Source organism: Rissa tridactyla, chromosome 9 (assembly GCF_028500815.1).
Source record: "Rissa tridactyla isolate bRisTri1 chromosome 9, bRisTri1.patW.cur.20221130, whole genome shotgun sequence".
Classification (NCBI taxonomy): Eukaryota; Metazoa; Chordata; class Aves; order Charadriiformes; family Laridae; genus Rissa; species Rissa tridactyla.
In genome coordinates, this window is record NC_071474.1 from 44,684,118 (window position 1) to 44,696,175 (window position 12,058).

The following is a 12,058-nucleotide window of genomic DNA, read 5'->3' on the forward strand; positions in this document are numbered from 1 at the left end:
CTTGCAAAGATGCTCGTAGGTTGATCTGACAACTGGTTTGACAGATCTGATTTGATCCAACTACTCTGATGTGGGCCGGAACAGCTGAGGTTTTCCATTCTTGTTGCAACATGTCTGGTGGCAGCACCAGCTGGAAGGAGCACCATCCCTCCTCTGCCTCCTGCTCACTGCCACCGTGGACCTGCTGCCACAATTTCCCTTGCAAACCCCAGGAGCTAGGCTGGAAACTAGGCTGACAAAAATAATAACAACCAGTTATTTTTCAGCCAGATCAGTTCCCCAAGCCAGTTCAAAGGGTGGCCAATCCCCAGCTGTACCAGTATAACTGGTCACTGCCCTACGCTGTAAGGGTGAGAACAAGATATGACAATGCATGAAGCCACTATTGCTGCTTGGCACTTCATGGTGAACTACCACCTCGATATCCCTGGTCTTATCCATGTGAATAGGCTTTAGGTAGATTTAATTGCTTATCAATTTCAACTGGTTACTGAAAGGGATGATCCCCCCCTCCTTTTTTAAGATGTAGAGCAGCTGGTGGTGTTGATTCTGGACCCAGCTGAAGAAAACTCCATACACACCTCCTGTAATTGGGATTCCTTCTTTTTGGAAGATAAATGCAAATGGCGATCCAGCATAGAATAAAACTTCTCACCATCCTTCTCAAACTTTTTCTTTCTTTCCTGTAGATGCAAGAGTAGAAGCAGAATCAGTTACTGGGGTTTTTCAGATAAGAAAATGCAACAATACCAAGATCTTTTCTGCGATTCAATATTCCCATGGAAAATTTCTGGTCAACCCACCAAAACAGGAGGTCGCTTTCCCTTTGCTCTGCTTTCACAGTCTGTTGCTTACACTGGATTTAGTTATGTCTCAAGACCAAGCTCTGGCAATACTTGGTGGCACAGGCACTTGAAGTATTTTGTCATGTCAGCATTGTGGCAAAAGCCCCACCGACAAGGTATTGTTCCCCTCTCAATCTCTTCAATGTTGAGTAAACTTGAGACATAGGAATATATCAGAAACGTATTCACCATTTGCTAATGGGCTGTTCACATGATTCAGAAACAGCTGGGCAAATACTTAAATGACAAAACCCATGTCCAGGATAAGAACAGATTTGTTAGGAGTTTGGCCACTTTCTGCTTTGAAGCTTTCATAGCGTGTTTCTGAAAATCATAGAATCATAGAATGTGTTGGGTTGGAAGGGACCTGTAAAGCCCATCTAGTCCAACCCCCCTGCAGGGAGCAGGGACATCTTCAACTAGACCAGGTTGCTCAGAGCCTCATCCAGCCTGGCCTTGAATGTCTCCAGGGATGGGGCCTCCACCCCCTCTCTGGGCAACCTGTTCCCGTGTTTCATCACCCTCAATGTAAAAACTGTCTTCCTTACAGCTAGTCAAAATCTACCCTCTTTCAGTTTAAAACCGTCACCCTTTGTCCTATTGCAACAGGCCCTGCTAAAAAGTTTGTCCCCATCTTTCTTATAAGCCCCCTTTAAGTACTGGAAGGCTGCAATAAGGTCTCCCCGGAGCCTTCCCTCCTCCAGGCTGAGCAACCCCAACTCTCTCAGCCTGTCCTCACAGGAGAGGTGCTCTAACCCTCTGATCATCTTCATGGCTTCCTCTGGACCCGCTCCAACAGGTCCATGTCCTTCTTATGTTGGGGACTCCAGAGCTGGATGCAGTACTCCAGGTGGGGTCTCACGAGAGCAGAGTAGAGGGGCAGAAGCACCTTCCTTGACCTGGTGGCCACGCTACTTTTGATGCAGCCTTCAGGGCTGCAGCCCCACTAGATTGTGAGTAAAGACCCTCTTCCCCTTTTGAGAAAAGCGAATCCCATCTGATGCCATCCCACGGCCTACAGAAGTATCAGAACAAAAGCAGAAGACAAGAAAGGCGATAGGTGGGAGGGAAATCATTGTCTCTTTATTAACAATGGTGGAAAGAGAGACGACAAACCTTGCAGACAAAGCTTACGCAAGTTTTACTACATAGTGCCCAGCCCAAATACAGCCCTGCGGAATGCTGCCTCAAACATAGCTGTTTTACAATACACAATGTCAAGATTTCACCTCTTGGAGGTCCCTTGCAGATGGGTTGGTTCTTATTGACCTATTGTACATCTCAAACACTACCACAGGCATGAAAACATGAAGTGTAGATTGATTTGTTAAGGAACCACTGCAAAAAAAAGAGTTGTTTGCACTGGCAAACCTGAAAGGGGAAACGTCTAGAAAGAGAGCAAAAGGAGACATTTGAGAATGAAACCCAGCAAGAACACAGGGAGAAGCTGAGCTGAGGACCAGGCTGTTTGCTTATGACTGTGAAACCACAGAAGACTGTGGCAATAAGAAACAACCATGAGTAGAAGCCAGGCTGACAAATACCCACATCAAATGATAACTGAGCCATCAGTGATTGCCGAGAGGCAGTTAAATTGCTAAAATAAGGAAACTCCAGTCTGGCAGTAGCCTCAATGCCAGGTCCAAGTAGCTGAGGACTAATGGATACATACTACAGGGTAGGTATATGATGCCCAAATCCTCTGTCTAGCTTTTGAAAGCTCAAAAAAGTGAAAAGCAGAGTTTGGAAATCCCAGCCTCCTGTGGAATTAATGGTATCTTTCAACAATTATCTCCTAAAAGCCCTGAAATCCTGTTCTCTTGCCCCTGTTCAGAAATTCATGAATAAGCCAACACGAATGGCACCACGAAACAGAGCAGATGGACTTTGCCAGACTGGTGGATATTAGTTATTTTCCTCATGAATTCAGTAGTGACTGCAAAGTTTGAAGCTGCATTTCCTAAATAAAGTCCTTTCTCTTTCTTTAGTCAGTTCTCCCGCCATGAAGTTTTGCTTCCCCATTCCACTTGCACAGACCATTCAGTCTGTCTAACGGGATGTCCTACACAGCGGACGCCTGGGGGCTCCCAGAACTGGTACTTTGGCTCACAGAATCACAGGATGGCAGGGGTTGGAAAGGACCTCTGGAGATCATCCAGTCCAGCCCCCGGCCAGAGCAGGGTCACCCAGAGCAGGCGGCACAGGAACGCCTCCAGGTGGGTTTGGAATGTCTCCAGAGACGGAGACTCCACCGCCTCTCTGGGCAGCCTGTGCCAGGGCTCTGCCACCCTCAAAGGAAAGAAGTTCCTTCTCATATTTAGGTGGAACTTCATATATTCAAGCATGGGCTCAGCATGGTTAGCCCTCGCGCAACCATCTGCTTTCTTCTTGGCCCCTCACTCATAGCGGCTACCTATGTGGCTGTATTCCCTCTGGAAGAGGAAAGGTTATTTTCTGGTGGGCACACGCAGGGAGACACTCGTAGGTTGTTCACAGGAGCACATGAAGCTTGCACAGCTCCCCACGTTACCCATCATGGGTAGCATCTGTCAGAGAAGGGCAAAGGCTCTCACATTCATCAGCTCCTGGCAACAGCCATCTTGGCATTTGCTGGAGGAGCACCTTGCCATCAGCATCCAGGCTCGTGCTGGTGGACACCAGTTCCTTAGAGGCACCTCAGACAAAGGGCAGACAAGCGTTACTGCCAGCTGTCTTCCTAGGAAAAGGATCTCTCACCCTACAAGAGAGTCCTGTTTCTCTAATCCTTGCACATCGCTATTGTGAAAGCACAATTACTATGGAAAAATGCAGTAACGCCTGCAGAGGCACCAACCCAAATATCCCTGCTTATATTTAACGGCCTGGAGTAGGGCAGGTTTAGACCAGCAAACCTTTTTACCCCACTAATTCCACCTACTGCCCTACAGAGACCCTGTAATCACAAGACCCCTGAAGCAAAGTATATCTTCTGGTATCATCCTCTGCAATATCAGGGACACTGTAACTCCGCGTTAGCAAATTCATGCCTCAGAATAAAAAGAGATCCAGCCATCAAATCCAGAGGAGCAGAGAGTCCTCCCAGAGCGAAACCTAATTTAAGCAGCGCTGGAGCTACGGAGCCGATGCCAGGAAGGACTGTCAAAACAAAACACCACCCTCGTGACTAACACCACCCCTGATAAGTAAATCCAAACCCAGAGAAGCAAAAGTGTTTGCGAAGCAGCCATTACCACGTCTGTAAGGTCACGCTTCTGGATTGTCTGTCTGTGCCATTAGATGCCATGTCTAACGCAAGCCAGGAACCAAGGCTTGTTTTCATTTCTGTAACGAGGAGTCACCAAACCCCAAGGCCACAGAAGTGCAGTAAAACTCAGCTGCATCGAGAGCACCGCTGGCTGATGGGTCACGGCTCACACCTCTCCTGCTGCTGGCTTCTTACATCTCAGAGAGGATGGCTACGCCAGCAGCAGGTCCCCAAATGCCCCAGTGATGGCAAGCTAGCTCTGAGCCCAACCAACAAGAGCTCAGCTATCCCCACGGAGGCGGCACGCAGAGGTGGTCTCTGAGATGGTGCCAGCCCCACTGTGTCCCATGGGCGAGGGGTTACCCACAGACGAGCAGCTGAAGGCGCCGGAGGAGAGGGGCTGAAGCACGCTCCAGCCCTCAAGGCGCTGCTCCAGGCGTCCCATCCTGCCTCTCGACGCTGGCGAGCAGCACGCGTAGGGTGACTCAGCCGTCCCCACCCTGGTGGAGTGGCCACGAGGGACGGCAGCCACCCTCCAGCCCAGAGCAGGGACCGACTTCTCCCACACTCCGCCATCCAGCCCGGCGGCTGCTTGTCTGCCCTGGGAGCTGTGGGAAAGCGCAGGGGGAGGGAGCAGGGAGCAGCTGCTCACCAGAGCCTGCTGCCACCATGGCTGGGCATGGCAGAGCCCGCGGGCAGGGAAGAGGTGCTGGGCAGGGCAGGGATGCCTCTGGATGTGGCAGCCTGGGAGCGAATGGCTCCCAGCAAGATGAGCATCTCATCCCCAGGAGATGCAGCATCGCAGTGGGTGGCTGTGGTGCCTGTGCCGACGGCCACAGGACCACGAGCCCACAGGGAGACCACAAGCTGTGGGTGGCCATGGCACCCGTGCAGACGGCTATGGGACCACGAGCCTGTGGCCACAGGGAGACCACGAGCTGGGACCTGTGCAGCAGCTCTGCCACCAGCTCGCATGGCCAGTGCCCTGCAGGAAGCCACAGCCTGTCCTGTGGCAGCAAAGGGAGGTGAAAAGAGAGAAGAAGCCTGGGGGAGGAATGGAAGAGCTTTTTCTGCAGCAGAAGCTCAGAGGCAGGACAGCAACTCCTTCAGGGAGCATCTCCTCCTTCGCCAGCGCCCATCGGTGGGCAGGGGCATGTGGCCGTGCTGGGGGTGCAGAGCCCCGAGCTCTCCCTGGGGATCAAGAGGATCAGGAAGGATGGCCGAGACAGACACCGGCGTGTGGAGCGCAACTTGCTACTGCAGGACAACCGCTGCCATGTGGAAAGGAGCACAGCGCGGAACAGCATTTTTGGCCACTAAAAGGGAACTTGCCAATCATTTCCCACTCTGGCTAATTAACATGTAACTGAAAAGCAGAAGGATGAACTACAAATCCCTCCTGATTGTCAAGCCAAGGCTTCTAACAGCTTGTTGGCTGCTGAACAGAGCAAGCCAAAATAAAAAACCAACACAAAACCCACCCAGACTGAAGCACAATCTGGAAACATAAGCACAAATTAGTTCCTCGTGAATATTCAGCAAAGGACAGCATCACCTTCCCGTTAAGATTTGCCAAGTCCAAGGAGCCACCCAACTTTCATTTATTTCCTCACCAGGAGAAACCGAGGCCATTTTACCCGAACGCAAGCAGACTGGTGCGCGGCGAAGGAGGATGCTCTTCGAAAGCTTCGCTCTCTAAGCTTCAGCAGGTGCTGCTTTAACCAGAAATGAGCAGGAGTCCTTGGAAAAGGCCAGGCGAGCAGGAGTCCTTGGAAAAGGCCAGGCTGCCCAGTCCACCAGCAGCTTTGGGTAGGTCTGTGTGTGCGGGGTCCTGCCCTACACACCGGCTGCCGCTGCTGGGAGCGGGGCAAAGCCGGAGCCCTCGGCAGCTGCTTGGTTCCGGCTTGAGTGAGAGACGGAGCAGCCGACGACTGGAGGGAGAGAGAGGCAAACGGACTTGCCAAAACTCCCCCTTAACCATCCATTACTAATTAGGATCCTTTAAAATCCCCATCCTAGAAGAGGCAGACTGACCTACAAGCATGGAGCAGCTCACATGGATACTTCTTCTTAAAGAAAAACAAAAGAAAATGAAACGAAATACACTTTTGCTGCCAGAATCACCTCCAAACACACCTGCAGGGGTTCGGGTGGAGGGGCAGCACCCAGCAGGACCTGCAGCCGGCACTGGGTGCTCCCGGGCTCCCCCCTGCCCGCACATCCCAGTCCCTGCTGCCTCCTCAAAGCTGCAATGTGGCTCTGAGCAGAGCTGGGGAAACACCACAAATTGCAAGCCTGTAAATATTGAACAAATCCACTTCTGCTGCATTTCCCACCCCAGTTTGCCCCTTCTTTGATGGAGGTAACAATAATCCTGCTGAAACCGCAGCACAGCTACCGCGCTCGTGACATGGATGCCCAGTAATGGAAATAAACGGTGATGTGTTCACCATCACTCAATAAAGAAGAAAGCACTGCATAAATTAAAATCTCAAATCAGTTGGGGGCAGTTGCAAGCTGTGGATGGAGAGGAGCTGAAGGCGCGAGATGGGCAGCAGGTTCTGCTTCAGCTTGCAGCCTCATCCGCCAAACGACGGAGGGAAGAAACAGGAATAGGAGAAATACGTTCCTATGGAAAAACAAACCTTCGCGCCTGAGTTTAACTAATTTTTATGATGCATCAGCAGTCAATACAAGAAAAGATAATTCCTAAAAAGCAAAATGCTGTTGAGGCATGTAGAAAGAGCATTCTATAAAACCACACTCAATTTAACCCGATCTCTTTCCCTCACCCACTGTGTTCTCTCAAATGCTCCTTACATCTCCCTCCCACAGACATGAAAACAAGTAGAAGTTAATGTCCTCCCTTTCTTTGAAAATTATTATTAATGAAATATTAATAACAGAATTAACAAAGTGCTTTTAGGAATACATTTTATCTCCTATGTTAGAACTTTTTGAAAAACGCTGCATTTATTCAGCATCCCAGAGTGTAGTTGTCCTGGTTTCAGCTGGGGTAATGTAAATTTTCTTCCTAGTAGCTGCTGTGTTTTGGATTTAGGATGAGAATAATGTTGATAACTTGCTTTAGTTGTTGCTAAGTAATGCTTATGTTCAGTCAAGGACTTTTTCAGCTTTCCACAGAAGCTGAAAGGGGGCACAGACAGGAGAAGCTGGCCAAAGGGATATTCCATACCATAGATGTCATGCTCAGTATATAACTGGGGTTGGCGGGGGGGCAGGGATCTGCGATCGCTGCTCAGGACGGGCTGGGCAATAATCCATCATTGGGTGGTGACCAATCGCATTGCATCACTTATTTTGCATGTTCTTTTACCATTATTATTATTTTCTCTTCCATTACTGTTCTATTAAACTGTCTTTATCTCAACCCATGAGGTTTTTTTCCTTTTTCTCCCTTCCTACCCTACTTTGGGGGGACAGGGGGAGTGAATGGCTGCATGGTCCCAGTTACTGGCTGGGGTTAAACCACAACAGTAGTAAATATTCCTCCGGCAGCTTACAATGAGTCCAAACAAGTTTTTCCCCTCTTGACTTTTTGCATTTTGTTTTGTGTTTTTGTTTTGTTTTTAATAAAAAAAGCTGCCTCCTTCCAAGAGGAACTGGTATGAAACTTTTTCTATTCAAATCCTCCTAAATTTAATGACTGCAGCAAGGCTTTTAAGGAAAGTAACCCACCTGCAGAAACGAGCTCGCCCGCAGTGTGTGAGCCGAAAGCCAAGGGCTTTGCTGGGAGGGAGTGAGGGACAGGCACCCTCCGTGCGAGGCACCCCTGAGCTCAGCCCCAGCCCCGCCGTGCCAAGGGGGTCTGTCCTGTGAGAGGGCGAGGGGGGACTTTCCTTGGGCTGCTGCAGACCTGCATCTGCCGCAGCACATGCATCACTCTGCCGCACAGCTCTGCAGATCGAGAGGAACGTGCGCTAATTAACACCGTGCTCGTTTAGGGATTCAGGCCACAACCAGTCCTACCACCCATGCTTTGCATTCCCATTTGCGGTGAGCGCATCCTCTAATTACCCCTCCTTCCCCCGGGAATCCAGAACTCCACCACCCCACATGCTGCTCTGCTCGTTTGCAAACCTCAGGATCAGGCACGGCTTCACCAGGCACACCTGGGACCCGGCTTCTGCCCAACAGAGATGGCACATGGCACAAAATCCACCGAGTTCACAGCCTGCACGGCCCGAGCACGCAGTGTAGCCCCCATGAATATGTTCTAATGTGAAACAAAAAAAAAGACCACCCCACACTCTCTGCCCCTTAAGCGATGCCCTGATACCATCTGTGCGCTTCCTAGTCTCGATTAGGCTGGCTCCTTTACACGGTCACCAAATCAGTGCTGCACCCCCAGCCACGAACTCTCACTCTACAGCTTTCAAGCAGAATAAGGTTCCATGGCCAGGGCTGAGAAATGGGTCAGCTCAGGAGATCCCGGATCCTCCGCTTTTATTCTTTATGTCTACACCAATAAGTCACGGGAAGAGCTATGATCCCATGGGTCTGCAGCCAGCAGGGGAAGATGGCTGGAGGAAGGTGGCTGCGGCGGGTCCTAGTGACATCCCAGGGGCTCCCCTGTGCGGAAGGATGCCATCTGACTGAGGACACTCCATTCATTCCCGGGAAAACGGGTTAATGCAGACTCAGATGTCTTAGTCAGACTGACTGGCTGCTCTCCAGCCAGAGTCATCACAAAGACCCAATTCAAAGGCTCTTCCTATCTGGCTTCAGCATCTTGCAAAGAGAACAGAAAACATCTCACAGGAGGCGACTCTGCCAAAATACGGGAAACGAAGCAGAGGGCACAAATTCTCTGTGTCATGTCTCTGGTCTGCTCTGCAGCCTGGCCCCAGCCTCTCTCCCCCTGGTGTAAATCAGGAAGGATCTACTCGGGTGATGCCAGCCAGCGGAGGCACAGCAGAAACGGAGAGGGACAGAGTAGCGTTGTGAGGAGCCCTCATTTGTATTTCACGCCTTCTGCTGAGGGATGCGAATGACCCGGAGGAGCTCTGCAGGCTGGCAAGTGAAGGAAGGCTTTGTGCCCGAGGCGATGCCCAGAGGATGCAGCCCAGTGGGACCCGCGCCAGCGGTGCCGCGCAGGCTCCGGTCAGGAAAGCATCGAAGGTGAGGGCAAGGCTCTGGAGCGGGCTGGGGCTCACTCCAAAACTCGCACCCACTCAAGGCTGCAGGGCGGCGGCAGAGAAAACGTTGCCTCCCCCTGCATCCCCTGTCAGCGTGGGGGCACCTGCAAACACGGTGGGGTGCAAAGCACTCCCCTGCAAGCTCCTGTGCGCGAGCACTTCTGCTGAGCCACGGCAGAGCCCTCTTCTCACCACGGAAGGGCTGTAAGCTCCCAGGTGAACCCGTGCCAGCACTCGGAGCCACCCCGCTGCCGGGGCTACAGCACCGACCGTGCCGAGACATGTGCCTGTCAGCCGGGCACTGGCCACTCCGGAGCAGGAGGCAGGTATGTGACCTGCAGGCATGGCTCTTGGAGCAGAGAGTGCTTTGAACCATAGACAAAGTAATCCTTACACACCTGAAGGGCTACCCAAGAACAAAACAGCCTGAAGGACACTTTAATACTGTCATCTTAACATTTGCAGACTGTTGCCCTCTTGACTTAAGTGTTCCATAAACACAGAGGGGAAAATAAGCTTGACCTTGTCCCCATGACTCCTTCCCCATGACTCTTTTCTAAATATGTGCTGGCCCTACTGTTCAGGCAGACAGATCAAACAAGAGGGAGTTTTCTCTCAGCCCAGGGCACGTCCACGTGCTCGTAACACAGGGGCCTGGTGCAAAACCCGCCAGCGAGAAGGAGAGGAGGGGAGGAGGCTCTACCCCTGCACTCCTCAGGGAAGCGCAGGCAGAGCTTCACCGGCACAAGACCGACATCTGCGGCCACTGCCTTCGCCATGCTCACGCTGCTGCAGCTTCTCGGAGAGGCGTTCTACACACGCAGTTGTACAGGGGGATTCTGAAGGGCAGGATGGTGATCAAATATCGTTTCTCAAATCCTGTATTTATTAAACGTCAAAGCCTCCAGATGGGCTGGGCTGAATCCAAGCCCCAAGTGTTCTCCAAAACATCTCCATTTCTGAGCTGGTTCAGAGCCAGCCCCATTTCAAGCTGCCGCCGAGTAACGTGGAACCTGGATTTCTTGATAGCAGACAAAGGAAAAATAAGCCTTTTCTGCTCAACACGTGCAGGATTTGCTTTTTACAGTTTGTTTCTTTAAAAGTTTGGTCCATCTGAAAGGCTCGTTAGATGCTTTCTTTAAATATTTCATAACAAAAGCCCTATGACTATAATCAAGTTCTGACTGCCGGCCTCTGCCGCTCTCTCTCCCTCCCACTCTAACACACACTAATCCGAGGAAAGTATTTTATTCTCAATAGCACTGAATGAACAAAGGGGAGAAGAGAGGAAGAAGCAAGGAGTATCTCCTGATCGCCGGTCGAAACAAGCGCTCCTCCTTGCTCAGGATGGAGACAGAGCTGGAATTAGGCCAGAAGAGAACCCAAAGAATTCAGGAAAAGGTTTTGGAGCCTCCTATGATTGAAAAATCAGACTAAAAGTCACAGCACGGACTTTCTCGTGCCAGCAGCTGAAAGCCAGCATTAAATGGGGAAGTTTCTGAAAGCATGAAGTCAAAATGTAGTCCAACAATTGTCTACCTTTCAAAAACAACAACAACACAAAGGAAACGGGAGAAAAAATTGAATTCAAACATAGTAATATAAAACAAATCTGTTTACATTTAAAACAGAAAAACAAGCCTTACCTTGGTGAACCCTATTTGCTCCTTCCGAAAGTTTTCCAAAGGTTTGATCAGCAAATCACTAGCGTTCTGTACCTACAGTGCAAAGAAAGAAACAGTTTAATTACAGGACACAGATGAATTTTCTCCTAAATAGAGACTGAACAGATCTAGGGAACAGCTAGGGAAAAACAAAAGCCCGCCTTTCCACTGACTAGTCCTGCCAGATGTCTGAAAGACACTTTCCTGGGACATGGTCTGCGCTTCCTATCCATGAATCCACAGGCAATTTCACTCCAGTTCACATCTCTGGCTCCTGCTGAACCCTGGCACTGGGACACAACGTGTCATCTCTTCCTGCCCCTGCTTCTACTGCGACAGGCTCTGTCCTGTGCTCCAGAGAAGGGAGAGGGGAAGAGAAGGGGACAATGACACCACACTGCCACAGTACTTTCAGGTAATTTAAAGATGATCAACATGGCGAGAGTGTGAAACCTTCTGAGTGAGCTACTGTAAAGAGACCGGTCCTGCAAGTGGACGGCAAAAAAAAATTAAAAAAAATTTAGAAAAGTTGGACAACATCCCTAAAAGCATCCGTGATCCCTGAAACGATCCACTTACCCACTACAAAAGGAGCCATTGTACCTTGGATGTAATTAATAAAGAAATATCTTACTGCTTTCCTCCAGCCTCTTACTGGTTTCCTCCTGCTCCCTGCCTGCCTGCGGACCCGCAGAGGGGACGGTGGCATCCCACCGGCACAGCCACCCCTGCGGTGCTGGCCCGGCAGTCTGGCACAAGCTCTCACTGCTGCACGAGGCAGAGGAAAGCAGAGCCAAGCAGCACATTCCTGGCATGCTGTAAAAGCTCTCTACCAAGCCCAACCTTCGTGTTTTTCCTGGAATTAGGAGTGAAACGGGAAGCTGGCACTCGGTCTGGAGGAGCTCCGGAGAGGCAGAGGGCACAACGCAGCGGGAGACCGAAGGCAGCGCATCGCCCTGCGGGAGCTGTGCTGGCAAGGACAGGGGCACAGGGGGACCTGCGTGCTCACACCCGGCAAAAACGACGCTAAAAATACATCTTGCTTCTTTAGCACTTTTTTTCACCACAAAACCAGCTTGTTACCAGCCCAGGCACACCTGGCTCTGGCAGGGTGCTGGTGCTCCATGGCTGCCTGGCATGTAGGAG

The 12,058-nt window shown here is 50.8% G+C and overlaps 1 protein-coding gene across 2 annotated transcripts in view; it reads right to left on the minus strand.

Moving 5' to 3' along the window:
- OPHN1 (oligophrenin 1) overlaps positions 1-12,058 on the minus strand; it is a 68,740-nt gene that overhangs the window by 30,964 nt on the left and 25,718 nt on the right. For both annotated transcript variants that reach the window (XM_054214111.1, XM_054214110.1), the window contains exons 4-5: positions 10,895-10,966; positions 582-683 (exon numbers count right to left, since the gene is read on the minus strand). In XM_054214111.1, the coding sequence (XP_054070086.1) occupies positions 582-683; positions 10,895-10,966 (174 nt within the window). The remainder of the gene's footprint in view (positions 1-581; positions 684-10,894; positions 10,967-12,058) is intronic.